The sequence below is a fragment of the Hakea prostrata genome, chromosome 11 (assembly GCF_041222555.1).
Source record: "Hakea prostrata isolate BN-2017 chromosome 11, UWA_Hpros_2, whole genome shotgun sequence".
Taxonomy (NCBI): domain Eukaryota; kingdom Viridiplantae; phylum Streptophyta; class Magnoliopsida; order Proteales; family Proteaceae; genus Hakea; species Hakea prostrata.
This window is the reverse complement of record NC_142610.1, coordinates 14,228,157-14,247,365: the sequence shown is the minus strand read 5'-3', so window position 1 is coordinate 14,247,365 and position 19,209 is coordinate 14,228,157. Positions and strand designations below refer to the sequence as shown.

At 36.9% G+C, this 19,209-nt stretch overlaps 2 protein-coding genes across 2 annotated transcripts; both read right to left on the bottom strand.

Moving 5' to 3' along the window:
• Positions 1–163: 163 nt before the first annotated feature.
• HAP6 (ribophorin II (RPN2) family protein) lies at positions 164–12,176 on the bottom strand. Its single transcript, XM_089139640.1, has 19 exons — positions 11,863–12,176; positions 10,957–11,149; positions 10,742–10,831; positions 10,451–10,513; positions 10,253–10,322; positions 9,980–10,044; positions 7,252–7,306; positions 6,062–6,177; positions 5,837–5,952; positions 5,016–5,085; positions 3,804–3,908; positions 3,596–3,685; positions 3,377–3,525; positions 2,783–2,894; positions 2,618–2,701; positions 1,658–1,738; positions 1,272–1,496; positions 760–882; positions 164–649 (listed from the first exon to the last, which is right to left on the bottom strand). Exons 1-19 carry the CDS (start codon positions 11,997–11,999, stop codon positions 533–535), a joined length of 2,061 nt encoding a protein of 686 aa, XP_088995766.1. The 5' UTR covers positions 12,000–12,176; the 3' UTR covers positions 164–532.
• A 3,961-nt stretch (positions 12,177–16,137) lies between these two features.
• LOC149000267 (transcription factor bHLH94-like) lies at positions 16,138–19,006 on the bottom strand. The gene is made up of 3 exons (XM_089140862.1): positions 18,030–19,006; positions 17,513–17,926; positions 16,138–17,248 (listed from the first exon to the last, which is right to left on the bottom strand). Exons 1-3 carry the CDS (start codon positions 18,507–18,509, stop codon positions 17,153–17,155), a joined length of 990 nt encoding a protein of 329 aa, XP_088996988.1. The 5' UTR covers positions 18,510–19,006; the 3' UTR covers positions 16,138–17,152.
• Positions 19,007–19,209: the final 203 nt, after the last annotated feature.

Sequence of the window (19,209 nt, the reverse complement as noted above, 5' to 3'; positions counted from 1 at the left end):
AGGAAAGCTCGTGATGGCTTCAAAAGAACCCCACAAGAGGTCCCATGACATTGACATTACATTCATAAATGTTGTTTTGATCCACTAGAACCTCAGAGTATCCTGCCGGCTTCTAGATCCACCAGACATTCCCGAGTGCTGGGCTTTGCTAATTTGAAGAACCTTGAATCAAATGAGGAAAATGGGATAATTCCAATACATATACTTCTGGATCATGTCTTATGAATTATCGGTCATAATTTAACCCTGCCATAACTTTTTACCTAAAGATACTTAAGTAGTATGCAACAGACTATACCTGACACAGAAGGAAGGGCAAAGATAGAACAAAATAAAAAAGGGCAAAGGGGAAAGCATCCTGATGAACAACTATGTTAAGAGCAAGTAAAGATAAGATGCCTCCTGATTAACTGATATCTTTGTTGTGAAGTACCGTTGGCTTCTACTAAGAAAATCTCAAGGATTAAATATCTAATCAGTTCCTAATAATACAAAATTGTATCAGAAGTGATCTTAAGAGTGAATTCCCACACTAGGAGGTTTTCAGTTTTGCCGAGGCTGAGGCCAGGTGAGATAAGGTCCTGTGTCCGACAAATAACAGAAAAGCTCCCAAGAACCCAACAGCCTTCAGTGTTGTGAACAAATCCAACTGCAGGCACCAAGAATAACATAAATATTAGGCATTCACACCTAATAGATTCACGAATTTCGGGAGAACAATATAATATGAGTTAATAAGATTATCAACAAATGACATACCTTCACCCAGAAAAGCAGGTAAAGCAATAGAACAGATGCAATGCCAACATGGAAGAGAACAGCAAATGCAGCCGGTACAGATGAAGTAGGGAAGTTCTTAAGGTTCACTTTGAGATATAATAACTGCAAAAGACAACCAATAGTAATTCAAGATCAGGAGAACATGTGAAGTACAGGGACTTTGTCAATACTTCAAAAAGGCACTGCAAATGAGACGGATTGTTTAATAAGATTTCATGAATACCACAAGTACACTACTGTGCACATTGCAATAAAACTAATAAAATTGATGAAACCCTCATATGATACAAGAATACTGATATTTTTTAAGAAACTATAAAGATAATGGTAAGAATTAAAAAGAACACAATGTCAGATCAATTGACAACCTGAACAGACAGATATGCTAGTCCAGTTTCAATTCAGCTTCCAACTCAAGAAGCAAAGGGAATTTCCTTATGAAGATCTAAGGACTTGTGAAAAAGTACATCTAAGATAGAAAGCAAACATACCCCAATTAAGAAACCAATGAACGGTAGAAGCGTAAGACCCGAGAAGGCAAGAGCTAGCTCCTTAGGAGGAAGTTTCTCTGGTGTCCTGAAGATATGTGTTATTTCCTGTTTGGGTCCATATCTTGAGTAGGGATCAACAAGTTGTGGTGGAGGGCGTGTTGCCTTTTCAGGTGCCTCTGGTAGATCTAACTCAACATGGCCCAAATCCTTCAAGAATGAATTCTCCTGCAAAATCAAAAGACATAGACGCTCAGTTATCCACTAAAAACAAATAAATATAGTTCCTTGTATTGCTTTTTCCTTTTCTAGATATCTTATTTCTTTACCGCATGATCCCATCATTTTCTTGAAAAGATAATTGCAACCAAGACAAAAAGAGAGATTACCATGGCAGCATCTCCAACTGTAAGCTGAATGTTATATCTTCCAGAGAGATAGTAGAACTTCTCAACTAGACTGAGGAAATCCTACAAGCCAAAGTAGAGTATAAATAACCATTCAAAATGTTCATAAACAAAGACAACGGCTAAGATGTATTTGAATGGATAATCCATTCAACTGAGTTTTAGCCACGCCTAACCAAGAAACAAGGGCACACACAGCCACCATGAATTTCATAAGGAAATCAAAAGAACGCCTAATACTACAACCATAGTTAAGTCACTGGCTACATGGTGCTGGATTTTGTTGGGTCTAGGGCAATAGAACACCTTGATGACACTACATCAGTTTGATTGATGTTTATTGCTTCTTTTATTAATACACTTATGTTTTGCTTATTATGTGAATTTCTCATATAATTATTATTATTATTATTATTATTTTTTGGATGAAAGAAGTTTCTCATATTAAGTCCATACTAGCATGATAGTGTCATATTGCACTGATAAGGCTATCCATTTTGGATATAAGCTTAGTTAAGAGAAATTTATGAAATATATTAGTAGTCACATCCTGCCAGACTAGGCAGGCATCTTGTTGCCTTGGAAACATTCCATCATTTGGCTAGTCTAGTCACCTCTAAAACGATGACCATAACAAAAAAAAAAATCAGTAGCATCTTCTGAGGATCATTAGTAAAAATACATGATCATTCCTAACTAACTAAATCTCTTTGACGCCATTCACAAATGCCTTCTGTGAGCAAGAAAATTATTGTAATATTTGTAATGCTTTTTGAGAAAGACACTATGATGCTGAGATTTTGAAGTAATCAACCAAGTTTTCATGCAATGTAAAATGCTAATTGGACGTTTACGGGATCCAGGATGTGTCTCACTTAAACAAGTGGGAAAAAGTTGCAGTGCCAAAACCTAGTCATTAGGAGTTGATGGAAGGAACTTAACTAGTACTATCTCAAACTGTTTTCCAGAATTCCCCACCACAAAGATATGCTCAATTTTGGTTTCATGCCTCAACTTAAGCAGCACCTGCAGGAAAATAAATCTCTCTGAGAAAGTCAACCTGAGGAAGAAACATTCTTGAGCAACGAAAAAAAGCTGAACACAAACCTGATGCGGCTTAAAAACGTGGCCAAGAGGAGTGGTCAACTGAAAGGACAAACGTAACTTTTGCAGATGGTTTGCTGACAATGACACACCAGTTTCACTTGATAAATCTAACCTGAAGAAAACAAACGAAGAATGGCTTAGGTTTTAGTTAGTCGCTAATAAATCATCAAGCCGCACCAGCACCAGTTCTTTTGTTTCAAAAATCAGTTACATTTTCAATTCATATGTATCCTGTATATTAGTTGCATCTCTATTTTCTCCAAATTATAATTTTGTTGGGGTAATGCTTCATAGTTGCCTAGGCTTTGCCGAAGTCACAAGCAAGGCAATCCAGGATGCGCTGTGGCACTGGTCATCTTCAAGCCAAGGAACACATGTAATAGTTGGTTTTCCATCTAATAAAATCCTATAGTGGCTACCATGCTCATTATCAATCATTTGAACTACACCTTGGCATTAAGACATCTATGGGCAACAAGTACAGAAAAAATTGTCATACAGCTAAAAAGCAACTAATTCAACCAAATGATACCATGAAACATCTCAAATAGAAAACAAGGAATGAGGGAATTACAGAAGGGTGAAGGACTTTACTTTTGTTTCGTTTCAATACTTCCAATGTCACTATCTAGCACAGCAATTTCTGCATTTTTTATTTTGATGACTCCAGTGAAAAACATTGTCACTTGAGACTGGCCACTAGTAGCATATATTTTCTTGTGCTCAGGCTCATGAAGCACAACCTATAGGAACAAGGTTGTCAGATCCAGGATTATGGAAATTTCAGCATCAGGTAAAAGAAACAATTATTACCTCAAACACAAATATATACTTCCCAACATCAGCAGTCTTTGGCAGGGCCTCCAAGGAATGAAATGAGCTTTCTGGGTCAAATTTGAGTTCCTGAATCATACAGAAGTCAGATGACATAGAAGTAGTAGACTAGTTCAACAATTACTAGTATGAACACACAGAGACCCCATGCACCAAGGATAAACAAAAGGTAAAGGCAGTCAAGCACCTTATTCTCAATTACGGGAGCATCTTTAGAACCAGAACTGAAAGCTTTAACAAGTTTAACTGTCAATGGAGGTGAACTGGATCCCAGAACAGTGCTAACTTTAACCTGGTAAGTACAAGCATAAGCATGTTCAGAGGTAAACACAACTGCAAGTTAATCAAATATAAAAGAAAAGAAAAGCAAAGCAGCTAAAGTCAGGATCAATAACCAATGGAACTTAAAAAGGATCAGTAAGACTATACTTCGGGCAAGACCTCAAGAACATTCAAAAAGCCAGAGAGCCATAATTGGGAGTCAGATGGGTTGAGCAATGTATCAGAATACTTCAGATATTCAGACAAGAAAATTAGTTAAATATGACTGTAACACCTAGGACAATTCAAGCCATATAGATATCTTCTGGGTGTGGTTTAGAGTTCTAGTAAAAATTATAGTCAACAAGAACTGGAAAACCACACACTAGGACAGGCAAAACCTGTTAACTATGACAGTGTTACAAAACATCTAGGACAATTCAAGCTAATTAGATATCTTCTTGGGTGTGCATTTAAATCCTGAAACAGATCCATCACCCTCCCCTCCTCCCAAAAAAAAAACACCAAAATAGTGGTTTCTGACACCTTAGGGAAAAAAACACAATTGCACCTAGTTGTCAACAAGTAGGAAAACTAAGAAGTTATAACCTTATTTTAAGCCTCTTCTCTTATTTTCAAACTTTAGTTGATGCAGAAGTAATCTATGTCATTTTGCATTGACAGTGACATCTTTTTTCAATGGAGAAAATGGCATAATGACAAATAAACTTATTTCTGAAAACCCTTTTTTACCGCTCAATATACTTCTGCAGCCACCTAATCCCTCCCTGAGGGAAACCTGTCAAGCATCCATGGCTGAATTTGTAGCCACACATGTGGTCATCGGTTTGCCAACAATGACTTACAAATCTAGATAACACAGTTCGGATCAGCATGTTTCCTCATTCAGACTTATTATATTGGAATTCAGAGCATGCTGACAGTGTTAAACCTTAACACATCAAATTGGCAAATTCATAATGAAATAACTATGATGCATTGTTCATTAATTGGAGCACTGATTATTGGAGCACTTCACATTTAATCACCAGAAAAATTCACGGAAAAAATGAACAAGTAAAAAAATTATTATTATCAACAAGCCAAGACACTGACAAAATGAAACCAGGTGACCCACCTTTGGAAGATCTCCTCTAGTCAAGGAAAGCACAGAAGCTGGAAGTGAAAAAATCAGTGGAATGGAAAACCTGTAACAAAAGAAATGAACTTGACAATGGTTTTACATAAAAAAGGAAAATTTTCTACAGAAACGGTAAGTCCTTAAATGTTCAGATAGGCTTCACTACAACAGCAGACTGTTCTCCACATATGCAATATTCCACTAGGTTATCTCACTCAGGAGACTGGGCATGATAGAAGAAAACAACAAAACTTGTATCTCACATCCATGATTATTCGAATAGAACTCCTTTAATGATAAGAACTTATTCATGGAAAAACAACAACAATAATAACTAAACTCCATCTAAAGCCCATCACAATTACATGGGATTGATGACATAAAAAAATGTTTTTCCATTCTATTTTTATTATTTGTTAACCCAAAGCCATCTCTAACTTTTCCCAGTACTTATGTCTAGATAAATTCCAGTCCAGCCCCTATTACTCTAGCTCCTTCATTTGTACAAAATCATTTCTTAACAATGCATTCGATGGCCTTCATCATAAATCCCCAAACCTTCCTAAGCAACTTTTCCTCAACTTGTCATCTATCAGAGCAATTCTTCTGTTTATCTGAAAGTGTTCCTTTTTATTATTATTTTTTTTTTCCTTCCATTTTTTATACTCATCCTGGGGTCAAAAACACATAATATTATTAAAGAAAATGCAATTGGAAAAATTAGAATTATATAATTAAATAGGCAAGGAGACAAAGCATGAACAATGTAGATCATTGAAAGTGGATTATGAGCACAAAGCATCACAGTTAATACTTGCCTGTTATTCTCTAAGCAAGCCAACGAGTCTATCTGGTCAAATAAATCTTTGACAGTGCCAGGAACTCCAATTCCAAGGAAAAAGTTGGCCAAACCCACAATTTTATCACCTGGAAGCTGAAATGTTTAAAACAAAAGTGTAAGAATATAACAAAAAGGATGGGAAAATGGGATCTACTGGAATAAAAAAACAAAAGCCAACAGAAAATGTATTGCATTAACTCACATTCAGGCTTGGAGATGTAATGGCTGCAAATGCTGCTATGCCACGAACTACTGATGCACTGGCTGAAAGAGGGCCCTGATGCTCAAGCTTCTCATCAAAGTAGAAAGCACCATCATCTGAAGTGAGATGCAGTCATATGAGTAAATAATATCAATTAAATATGCCTATAACTGGCATGTTGAAGCTGATTCATTCAATTCATCCCTTGATTCAAACAGATGGTCTGAACATGCACTAATTGAATTTCAGTTCTATCTTTAAACTATTAATGAATACGTTTAAATTACAATGAAGAATTTGGGATGCAGCTTTCCCATTGGAAAGTCCAGGAATATATGGGGTCTTTGGTCTGTCTTTTCTCCGCATCAAAATTATCCTCATGAGAGCCAAATATACCCATTTCAAACAAGATTTACCAAGACGCCGAACTGTATATGAAGGGCCAAATTTTAGGCAGCTAAAAAAACAAAGATACAAAGGACCATAACTATATCAGTCTCGGGGGAAAAGGAAATAAATTATGCAGTACATCTAAGAAAGGACACGTCAAACCCCTGTTATGGAACTCGCAATGGCATGCTAAAATTTTAATTAAGGTTGTTGCCTTGCCATGAAATTAGGTCCTGTTAGACTGTGACAAAGTTACTTCCTAATCCCAAATTTCAGAATTTCTGGAATATATATATATATATATATATTCTTCTTTATTGTACCAATTCACTGCTATTTGACATCTAAATATGGGACCAGGCTGAGTTTCATCTATCGAGAGTGCTCCACATTCACCCTCTAAAGGATCTGACAGAGTGTAAGGTCTCAACTTAGAAAAAGAGTTTGGTATTTATGGAATATATTATTAGTTGCACACTTGCACTTACTATTTGAGATCTATGAACCATTTATTGTCAATTTGGGGGGGGGGGGGGGTTCTACTGCTTACTCAACCTGAGAGATGTAGGCCTTCAATTTACAGCCTCGTTAATTTTTTTAATATTTCACAAGATACTGAATATTCAATCAAATCTTAACAATCTTGAGACACTACGTTAAAACATTATTTAGTCATACCCATGGAGTTGATGCCAAAATTTCAATGCATCCAAAATATCATATGGATAACAAAGTAGTAATAAGCAGTCAAGACCAAGAGTGCGCACATAGGGGGGAAAAAAAGATTAAAGAACACATACCATATTTCTCAAGACTGTCAAAAAGCTTCAGTATGTCATTCTTTACTACACCAATCTGTCAAGGACAAGCACATATTAGGCATTCATAATACCAGCAGCTTCATATTACCACATAATAGAAAATTCTAATGAGGGCATGCCATATGCAAGTTAGTTGATCTGTTAAAAAGGTCATCAAAAGCTTCTTTAATCAGCCATGAACTTAGATGAGACTCTTAGCTTTTCTCAGTTCTTCGGCATAGGCAGTTAGACGTATTTCATTGCCAAGGACTAAATATCAATACATGCCATGGGATATATACTTTCCTTTAAAGCAAGGGATAAATAGGCAATAAAACTGAAGGCTCAGGTACTTTCTGAGCCAGGCAAATAGTTCAAGGTTGAGTTGACAAAGGCCAACTAAGTTGCTTTGGAGCACCAACAATTAGGTGTATAGAAAATGCGATTTGAAAAGATTTATCACACAAAAAGAATAGGAATTGATCATTTACTTTCTTGAAACAAACAAAAACCCAATGAGAGGATGTCAAAGGTAGAGCTATTAAGCAGCCATACTGAAAGGTGTAGTTGGATCACCTCCTTTTCAATAAAAGCTTACACTTATTGAGTATTCTGCTCTAGCACTTCTTCATTCCTGGGTTAAGCTTGGAGATGAAAGTTGCTTTTATTTCTCAATGATGAAGTCGGATAAAGCCCAAGATTTAAACCCAGAACTAGTCAGTACTAAAAACTATTTATGCTTTAACAACACAGACTACAGCAAAAAGCTAGAAATCTCCAAGCACCAACCCACATCTGTTGGCATCTTCCTAATAGGGGAAGCAAAATGTGGAGAATGGCTAAAAGGGCCAAGCCATGGGCTCATTGAGAGCATCTTGCTCATTATGTTCAGTTTCTCATTGGAATTAGGATAGTTTTAGTTAACTTCCAGTTTCTGCTTAAAGTTCAGAAGCCATGCTTGTATTAGAATTTTGATTTCTAAGTAGTGATTTCAATATTCAAAATGGTTTTAACTTGTGTTAGAACCACAAAAAATATTTAATAAATAAAAGTAAGGTGCTCTTTAAACACCATGGATCACAGCACTGGAATAGTAAAATTTGTTATCAGTTATTTCATGTGGTTTCCTGTACAATTGATGCACACAAGTCATCTACAGGGCTTTTATATTTTAAGTGGGTTATGTACATATTAGGTCTTTGAATCCATATTTTGTCATTGTAATCGGCCACTTTAATCAGCTTATAATGTGGGTAGCGAGTAGGCATAGGGGATTAGACTCAGTAGAAGCTTATTTTCATTCCTAGTTCAAGTACGGATAGAAATTAGTCCCCCCCCCCCCCCCCAAAACAAAACAAAAGAAAAGGGGAAAAAAGAAGCATAGTTGTAGTGGCATTTTAGTACACACACCTGTTTGTAGCAGAAGTTTGCATTTCAGTTTTCCTAGTTAAAAACAGTAATCAATATATCTACACAAACATTATAGGGTTGGTTCTATTAATTAATGATTTGAGAGCTTTGAGCCCTAAGGATCTGTGAATGATAACTTGGGAGCAATTCGCAGACCCAAGATAGGTCAACTTCTTCAAGTTTTCTTCCCCATACTCTTGTTGTCACCATATTGAGCAGCGATCAAGGTCCTTTTGCTATGACTTTTCTGATTGGTAAAGTTCAGAAGGCAATTTGTCTGTCCTCTAGTCTCAATCTTCTGTTATTTCTAAGTTTAATTTCAGTTTTGTTGGTTTGATCACATGCCCGGTTTAATAGCCCAGTCCAGCCAACACTGTTCATCCCAAAACCTAATATTTCCTAAAGTTTGATGTTATTCTAAGGAGGTCTGTGTTTTCAGCCAACTTCCTGGTTCTATTTGAGTGGGGTATATGACTTGGGAATTGGGATCCTATCTGGAAGGGTTTAATGTTGTCCTACCTACCCCCCCCAACCTCACCCAACCCCACCCAAATAAGCAAGGTGGGTTTCTCAATTCCCAGGGCAGATTCTCAGTCAGACCTTTTAAACAGTAGCACACAGTAAGGTTAAGGTTGAATCTAATTACAATAATTTGATACTGATAGTTCTTGTTCACATTCTCTGCAAACCTAGCTTCTAGATTGAACGACTCTGCAGTTCCTTCTAATCTCGAGTTTTTCTTTCCGGTTCTATCAATCCAGCTGGAAACACTATAAATCGTACTATGGGTAATGTTATAGTCTGCAATTAGATGCCTGAAATACGACCAGAACACTCTCATGAGAAGTTATACCAGCAAGAAATGCTTATGGACAATTAAGATTAACCAACAACTTTTTGCATTTGTTTCCTCTTTAGGAATCATGTTGAAGCCAACTATTGATGGTTCAAATACCAATCCAACACAACAAACCTCAATGGGGTTCTACGATTCAAATTGGCATTGGAATGGTTGTATAAGTTTATAATTGTACTGTCAAAAAGCATGTCTTGATTTTCACCAAAAAAAAAAAAAGATCATGCTTTGATGTTTATGCAACAGTCGTGATCTAAAAACACCAATATGTATAATAAATCTCTAAAATACGAATCTGCCACCAGCTTTGGTAACTTTAAAAAAGGGTGTGGCCAGTGCACAACGCTGCCAACACTCAAATGTCTAGGGAGGATCATAATCAATTGTCAAGGTGCAAGATGACCCAAGGTGGTGGAAGGGTGGCTAAGCACTTTGATTGATCAACTTCAGAAACACCCTTACCATGGATTGATCAACTTCAGAGGGAGCTAGCGAAACCACTCCAGCAAGTGCTTCAAGTGCAAGCCCTACAGTAGAAAATAGGACATCAGAGAGTAGATAACCTAAATCGGAAAAGGTAGAAATAATATCCATCAAAAACTTAATAAAGGTTTACACAAAAAGAATAGGACATAACAAAAATTCAGATCTGATGTTTTACTCATAACATTAAAATTTTAAAAAAATAAATAAATAATAATAATACTACTAATAATAATGCAATCAAAACTATACCAGCGGCATAAGTACTAGACTCAGAATCACTAGAGCTATAGCGCCATCTTCCATCACTCTGGCTGAGGGCCTGTCAACAAGAGATAAATAAAATATTTCTTTTGCATTATGGGTCCAGTTTGACGAAATGAAAGACAGAAAAATGGTTGTCCAGGAGCAGTTGGGCAGTAAAATTTAAAATGTATAAGGCGGTGAAACCTTAATTGACTGAAAGATTCCACCCGCATCCGCAAGATGCACATTGCTTCCAGAGTCCTCAGCCTGCAAGGAAGTTGAGATAAGAAAATAGATTTCAAGCTTCAATTTTCTTAGAATGAAACAGTATCAGACCAATGAGGATATATATATATATTCCAACCCAATAAATGAACTTCAGATCTTCCAGTTGACTTTTTCACCCTAACAAAAAATTTAAAAAGGAACATAAACTATAGTACACTCTGTTCCACAAGGCTAAAAAGATAAGTTGATATCCAAAGCAGAAATCACCTTAATAAGAGCCAAGCTTCCAATTGAATAATAAAGGTCAATTAACGAATTTGCATCCTTCACAACTGCTTGAAGTTTTGAAGCCGTAACCTTGAATATAGATAGAAAGCAATATTTGTCAGTCATATAGCCATCTCTATAAAGATCAAACAAACGAAGGTAAAAGCTCAAAAGAAAGTTTCTATGCGTCCACACGCCATCAGTTAGAAAAATACCTCAAAATTATCCACATTAATATTGCATTTGAGGATACCATTAACTCTTAAGGCATAAAACATATCCTTTGGAGTTGAAGATGATTGCCCAAGTTTCTGTACAACAATGGAGCATGTTTCTTTATCTATACCAGCAGCCTTTTCTATGCCAAGAACCTGAAATGTTCTTAGTGCTTCATACGTCTCCTCCAAACTGGTCACCATTAACATTAAGTCAGCTACTGAACAATAATTTCTCATTAGATTCACAAAATTCCATAAAATGACATCAAGCCAACAGGTAGACTGATATTATGAAATACTAACCCAATCAACCCCCCCCCCCCCCCCAACATGAGACGAAAAAAAAAAAAGGAAAGAAACCTGCACAAGGTAGTCTGCATATAAGATTTTGACCCGCACTAAAGCACATCACTTTCTCGGGAAGCATCCCTCAAGTTAACGTTAATGCTAGCATCATTTTTGTTACCAAAGAAGATATATGAAACCAACAATACAACAACATTCCCCATCAGATCCTGAACAAAGGAAAGCATTACTAGTGCTAACACATTCAGCTCCACTAGAACACATTACATTTTCATCGAGATTTCTTTGAACTAAAGAAGAAGAAAAAAAATTAACAGATATTACAGGAAATGACATTTTTACTGTATTAGACGTATATAGAACCAATCGTAATACTAAATTCCCAACCAGATCCTAAACAAAAGAAATATCATTTGCTTCCACGAAATGCATTCAGAATTAAATGAATCAAACCAATTTTAAAGCTGCAATTTTTTGATATTCCAATTACAACAAACTGTACCAAAAGATGGCACGACTCCGAAGAACAGAAAATGAACAATCACGTTAATAATACAACAACAGGAAAACAGGAGGTTCAGCTAGGGTTTATCCAACCTTCCGTAAGATCCATCGACGGGTGCAAAAAGCTCTAAAGCAGCTGACCGATGACTATCCGTTATCGGTTGAAAGATCGCGGCTTCGCATAGGAATAGTGAGAGAAACAAAACCAGAAACACCAGATTTCTGGCCATTCCTTCAGGAAAGTAGCAGAGAAGCAAGAGACAGAGAGACAACGAGTGAAGGTTTTTAAGATCTGATGATCCCTTGATAGTGGAGAAGCGTTTCGAAGGACTTCCCGAGTCTTTCAAGTCGCAGGCGCTGAGGTCTGCCTTCGATTGGTTCTTTTCGAGCCTGTTTGGCACCAAAATTGAACCCTCGCACTAATACCTGTTTGGGTCCGGTTTTTCAATCCGAAAATAGAAAAACCTTATAAAGGGTCCGTTTGGTATTAAAAGTCCAAATAGCAAATAATAATTTCTTGGTTTTTTTTTTTTTTTTTTTTCTTTTTTTGAGCTGAGGTTCATTTGATCTAACTTGTGCGTACTTCGACTACATCTTCAAAAGAGACATTTCGATGAGAGTCTAACTCACAACCTCTTCACTAAGAGGCATGGTTGTTACTGGAGTCCGATTGTCTCTCTCGATGGTTGTTGACCACGAATTACAGGGAGGCCCACAAGGTTAGGGTGATGGAGATTTTTTTTTTAATATTTTATTATTTTTTACTTATGAGCCCTACATAATTTATCGTTGTAAGGCCATCGAGGAGAGGAGCACCAGAGCGCTCCGTGTCAATGGAAATGATCTACACTCTAATTATTGCTAGAGCAACTCTATGTTAGCAAAAGTTTTTTCATTTTCTTTGAAATAGTTGGATTACTTCCCTGTTTTGCTATTTATTTATTTATTTATTAATTAATTATGTATGTATGATATTATTGTTAAAGACAAGCATAAGACTATCAGAATTGACAATGATGGGTTATTAAAGCAGTTAAAGGCCTAACTTCTTTAGGGGAAGTCTTGGGTTTGTACCCGTTCGGCGGCATTAATTATATATCTATATGAAATCTCCCTTGAGGATGTAATCGTGGTGTGCGTAAGCTGGCTCGGATGAACCTCATCCCAAAAAAAAAAAAAAAAAAACTATTAGAATTCAGAATCTATGAATTACCCCTTAAACTATTGCACTATTATTAATTGAAACTTACATTTTATAAAATTACTATTACCCCTTTTATAACCTAACAAAGTAATGATATTATGTGTTTACATACAAATTAAGCCCATGATTCATTTACACCCTTGATTGATTCACATTGCAAGATTTTCTCATGATTAAAGAAAACAAAAAAAAAAACTAAATATATGAATGTATGAGTGAAGACATATTTTCTTCACCCATCTTCAATTTCCAAAACATAAAAAAGGGGAAAATATAAGGGACACCGAGATTTGTGAAAATCACACACTTCAAAATTATGTCAAAATGGCAATGGCATCAAAATGTCACTTAAATTTGCACGATAGTACATTTCACTGTTAAGTCATAATTAGATAATTTTATAATCCATATATTACCCTTAATTTTTCATGACTTTACAATATTTTCCCTAGTAATATAAAATCCTCAATATCATATTCTTTTTTCCTTTATTCGTTATTTTATAGAATAATATAACTAAGGATATATTCATCTCTTCCTCTAATTAATTAACAATTATAACAAAAAAGTGAGTGATCGTCAATTTGACATTATTTTGAGGCGTTTATACCTTTTGCCAATTATCTTATCATTTTATAGTGTTCTTGAACATTTTTCATAAGGACCCAAAATAAAAAAGCAATATAATCAAAGTCTCATGGAAATAGATCATCTTTGTCCATCACACAATCATATTATCAAAGTCTTATAGAAATATATCAACTTTGCATTTCATATGTGATTAAAAAACTTCGTAAAACAATTTACAACCATATTTTGCCAAAAAAAATTTGAAATTTCTCGAATGAGCTCTTCCCCTCAAGGTCGTGTGCTCAAAGGACCAATTTTTATGTTCTTTGAGTTTTTTGGGCTTGTACTTTTAAAAATCTCCCACTGTTATGGAGTGGAGGGTTTAATAATCGAATGGATTCAAATACTTCTAAACGAAAGCGGATGCAAATTTGGAAGCAGATTTCGGTTATCCATGTACACCCCTATCTGCAAGTGAGCAAATCTCAAGCAAATAATCAGCAATAGAGTTTGTTCCCTTCTGAACATCAAACAACTGGTCCTTCATATCAAGAACCCTAGCCTTTGAAGATGATGCAAAAATTCGATTAAGAATACCCCAAGCTTGAGATGAAGTTACAGCTTGAACAACATGAGGAAGAATCGACTCAGAAAAAGATGAGATCAACCAACCCAAAATTAATTGATCCTGTCGATCCCACTCTGCAGAAAGAAACAATCGAAGAAACAGCTCCAAGCTAAACTACTTCTACACAACTACAACTTCAACTAACAGCTGTGGGATGAGTAGAATCTGTAGCTGCCAAATGAGTGACAGCTGGTGTAACAGTTGGAATATCTCTAACACTGTGCAACCACTCGCTTTTCTCTCTTATTTGGTTTAAAGGCGATTTTGATATTTGCGATTTTTTCAGACATCTCTATCATTTTCGTCCTCCCAGATATTAACATCTCTTAGGAAATCAAACATTTGTATTTGTGCAGACAAGTTTCCTGATCTTTTACGAAATCAATACAAACTTTAGCAAGAGCGAAGTTGAAAATCCTTCGATAGATCTTTCAGTAGTAAAAACTAAAAAAATGAGTCGATTTGGCTCCTGTTGTTGATATTTAAAAATTAGGATTAGAAATACTTCGACTTAAGATATGCTGGTTTTGAATATTTTTTTATTTAAACAGTAATAATTTCTTCATTTGTTTTTTCTTTTGGGTAGAATTATCTTCATGATGCAGATATGAAAATGTATTCAAGAAGAGGAGATTAGTTGAATACTTGAGCCAGCCATGACTTCGAGCTATCACATTAGCAACCATTTGGGAAGCAAGTTTGGCTCTGCTAGCTTGTTGAAAATCTGAACAAGCTTAAGTTCAAGATTTTAACCCTGGGTGAATTAGGATTCTGGGCTGAACATGGATTTTACATCGCGGGAGGCTAAGTATTGATGTTGCAAACAGATAAGCAATGCATTTTCTATTTATTATCGTTATCTTTTAATTTTTCTTCAATTAAGGGCTCAAGTACTCATATATCACACATAGAAAGAGGGTCAGAATGAAATTTCAAAATTTGGGGAATGAAATTGGGGAAGGGGGTGGGGGACTTGGGCCCAATGTAGTTCCACCCTTGGTTAGGATAAAATATTATGGCCTTGAATCATGGCCAAAGGCAACCTTGGGATTAGATTGAAATTGGGGAAGGGGGAAGGGGGTGGGGGACGAGTCCGGATCAGCTCCCCCGACATGGAGCACTTTGTGCTCCGTGACGGGTTCCCGACCACACAAAATAGTGGGGCTCACGGTGAAACACTTTTTGGAAAAAATTAAAAAAAAAAAGTTTAAAATTTCATCCGTGGGCCCCACTGTTTTGTGTGGTCAGGAACTTGTCGGTGAGCACTCTGTGCTACCCCGATGGGGTGAGGATCCGGATTCGTGGGGGACTTGGGCCCAATGTAGTTCCACCCTTGGTTAGGATAAAATATTATGGCCTTGAATCATGGCCAAGGGCAACCCTGGGATTAGATTTGTCCCACTCAACCTGAGCCTGATTTTGATATTGAACTTAACCCTAATTACTGCTCTAGTTCTGGCCATGATTTTAACTTTGAATTTAATTCTATTATTGTCCTTCATATTAATCTTGATTTAGGCCCTAATTTTAACCTTGGACCTTCTCAACCCCATGACTACACTTCTATTTTACACTATTTCATTTTCTGTTGTTGTTGTGATTTAGTAAAAATAAATGATTTATTGTCTTTTTATTTTTAATATATTACCCTAAAAACAAAAATTAAATTGTGGGCTACTTCCTACATTTTTATGTTAAAGGTCATAAATTATGACTCTTAAGCTAGGCCTTTCCAAGATCAAAATTCCAATTAAACAATTTCGGGGTGCCCTTTAACACAGAAATAACAATAATAGTTTGAAAGTTTTTCTCTATTTGTTTTTTATATCAAATTTAATACCAACTTGAATTCTAGAAATTTCATTGTTCAATTGTTCATTTCATTTTAAATTTAAGTATTTAACTGACATATTTTTTATATTAAATTTACTAGTATCAAAACTAGAATTAGGGACATGATCAACCCATTCTAACCAGACATAATTAGAGACAACTAGGGAAAGGTCGAGCTCGACCTTGGCATAAAGATGTGAGAAGTTAGAACTGAGACCTCACATTTTCCGCTTGAGTTTGTATCCATTGATATCCAACCCCATAAAACTACATAAATGAACCACAACCCTAGATTATCTCTTCACAACCCTAGATTCTCTCTCTCAGCCGCAAAATTATTTTTGCTCTCCACCACTCGCACTGTCCAGTTCTCTCTCTCTCTCTCTCACACACACATACAATCCATAGGGCTACTCTTTTGCCATCTGTGGATGTCCTTGGAGTTACCCATCCTTTGTCTCCCCAAGTGGCCATGAATATAATGTGGGCAACAGGAGAGTACACAATATTGACTATACAGAAACGGATCCAGAGAAACGACCAAAACTGGAAGGATAATCACAGTTCGAAATGCATTGATACGATAAACCCACAGCTTTCTCTCTTTCTTTTTGTTTTTTTTTTTCCTGGGCTAAAACACAGAGCCTGTTACCATATGAGACACGCTATCATCTCATCTTTGCATGGAAAATGACAAACGTTATTACTTCCTATGTCATTGTGTCCCTTTATCTCTTATCTCTCCTGCTTCTTTCTTTTCTTCCTATACCATAAACCCATTAGCATCAGGATAAGTCTTTTCCTACTGTATATACGGTAGAAGGTACAGCATGGAATTGCGCTTTGCCTAGCCCGGTCAAATCTGACCTCTTCTACTGTACCCTGATATGGGTCCTCTCTTGTTCCAAAGGATTCCCTGAACTAATCTAGGTTTAACTTGCCTTGCCTTGCCTTGCCTTAGGTGGCTATGACTATGAGGGAGATTAGAAGTTGAATTCAAAGACATTGATCATCAAAGGTAAAGGAAGGAGACAAGAAAATAAAACAAGTTTTTTATTTACCATCTTTAGCATTCTTACATGAATGACAGGGGAAACCATCTACAAGGTGAAGCAAAGAGGGTATTTTAGGGAAAGCATGGAAGTTTCTCAGGTTAGGGTAGTTTCCTCTTCGATTATTTTGAGCATGTGGTGCACTGCACCAGCTATGTCATCTACAGAGTTCAGATGGCATCCTTCTTCTACCTGTAATGACAGAATATTCATTTATAAGCTTAAAATTGTCAAAGAGATAGCAGGAGTGGTTTCCAAATACAGAAACTCAATCACAAAAGAAGGAAAATATATTTTCTTCTTCAGTGAATTCCTCATTTCTAGCAAGATAAGATGGGAGACCAAGACTGTACTCTCTGGCCTCTGCCACTCACGAATGAAATTACAAACATAACCTCTACTAAATCTTGGCTTAGCAAGTTCTGACGATGGTCATCAAAGCCCAAAGAGACATACCTTGACATTGAAGGAATACAGCACAAGAGGGTCCATGGTGGTGACATTGAGGTGGAGAATGGTGAGGAGATGAGCTTGAAAGCCAGCTACCAGTTTAAAGAGCTGTTTGGGTCTCCTTCTGGAGAGGATTCTCAAGTTGGCATGGGTTTCAATTAATGTAACCTCAATATCAGCAATGGCTGGTCTGTTCTCCAGAGGAAACTTGCAAGGGTTTTGACACCAAAGGTACTGAGGGTAACAGAAGAATTCAGAAAATGGAGGTGACAAGAAGTTGGTGCTGCTATTATTTCCATGGCTACTTCCAGTTCCTGCTTCCTTTTGCAGTTGGTGTTTCTTGGCTTCAAGTGATTGCAGAAGTTGCTCTAGTTCCTTCACAAATTCTATAGCTCCACCTACTATAGAAGCTTGGTCTCCCTGCATCAACTCACATTTGTAAGCAAAACGGTCCAATTAAAGCAATTAAGCTAAAAAACCACAACCTTGTAAGAAGGGAAAGAACAAAAATTCGTATACATACCCTTTGTAAGTAAGACTCAGGCATCATTGAGCGCAGAACAGCCAAGTGCTCATTCATCTGCTTCCGGCGGTTTCTTTCTACAGCAATGTGGGTCATCCTCTGTGTCTCAGCCTCTTCCTTGTTCTTGCAAACCCTGGACCTTCTCCTTCTCTTCTTTCTTGCTTCAAAATTGTAATTTGATTTCTTACACACTCTCCCATTAATGGGCACTGATGCCACAATGTTGGGTTGCATCTCCAAAGGCGGCTGCCGGCCGGAAGTCTGCCGGAAATCCACTGCTGTTAAACTATGGAAATGTGGGTTGTTATGAATCCCATCTGTAGAAATAGTGCTCTCAAGCTGGAAGCTTGTCTCTGAGGAGCTTTGGCGGTAACTTGGAGCAGAAGTGATAGTGTCATAGATGATGAAGTTGGAGAGCTCACTAGAAGCAAGTGCCTCAAGAGCCATTGAAGATTTGAAAGCTACGGCAAGCCCACTCATGTTACACTCCTGAAAGCTCAAATTGCACGCTGCAAGTACAATCTCTACATATCCAAGCTCACATTTCAGTTTCACTCTGAGAAGTGACAGGATTAATGGAAGAGAAATTGAAGAAGGAGATGAGAGAAGAGAAGGGGAGCATTTGGAGAAATAAGAAATGAGAAGAAAAAGCTTAGCAATTAGAGGGAGAGTACACGTGAGAAGACCAGTAAAGGGGTTATGCTTTTCTGCTTCAAAAAGTGAGGAAGAAGGCAGACTTCGCCACAAACCATCCCTGTGCTTGCCAATTTCAAAGATCCTGTGAGCATCGCAGTGACTCTGGGATTAGCAGTGTGGGGGACCCAAAATCTATATGGAAATACGCATAAAAACAAGATAACAAGCTGGTTTAGAGAGAGCCTCAAAAAGCTATTCTTGACGTTGAAATGTTTCTTGGGCTTTGCAAGAAGAAATGACAGTTTCATGTACCTTAGATTCTAATAAAATAATTACAGATAGCAAGCATTGCATGTGCTCTCTCTCTCTCTCTCTCTCTCTCTCTCTCTCTCTCTCTCTCTCTCTCTCTCCATTGTAGTTGATGCCTATAGATTGACCCATGCCAGACCATGTCCTTGTACCAAAGAGCTATCTAATCTGTTGGGCATTTTGATCAATTTCAGCCTCAAATCACATTGGGTGAGATATACTGAGATGAAATGCC

Coding starts and splice junctions, on each gene's coding strand:
- HAP6 (XM_089139640.1), bottom strand. CDS start 11,999: ATGGCCAGAAATCTGGTGTTTCTGGTTTTGTTTCTCTCACTATTCCTA. Junction 6,178..7,251: donor TGACAGTCTTGAGAAATATG/GTATGTGTTCTT, acceptor ATCTCACTTCAG/ATGATGGTGCTTTCTACTTT. Junction 3,686..3,803: donor CTCCCGTAATTGAGAATAAG/GTGCTTGACTGC, acceptor TGTATGATTCAG/GAACTCAAATTTGACCCAGA.
- LOC149000267 (XM_089140862.1), bottom strand. CDS start 18,509: ATGAGTGGGCTTGCCGTAGCTTTCAAATCTTCAATGGCTCTTGAGGCA. Junction 17,927..18,029: donor CTGAGTCTTACTTACAAAGG/GTATGTATACGA, acceptor GAGTTGATGCAG/GGAGACCAAGCTTCTATAGT. Junction 17,249..17,512: donor TGTATTCCTTCAATGTCAAG/GTATGTCTCTTT, acceptor CTGTCATTACAG/GTAGAAGAAGGATGCCATCT.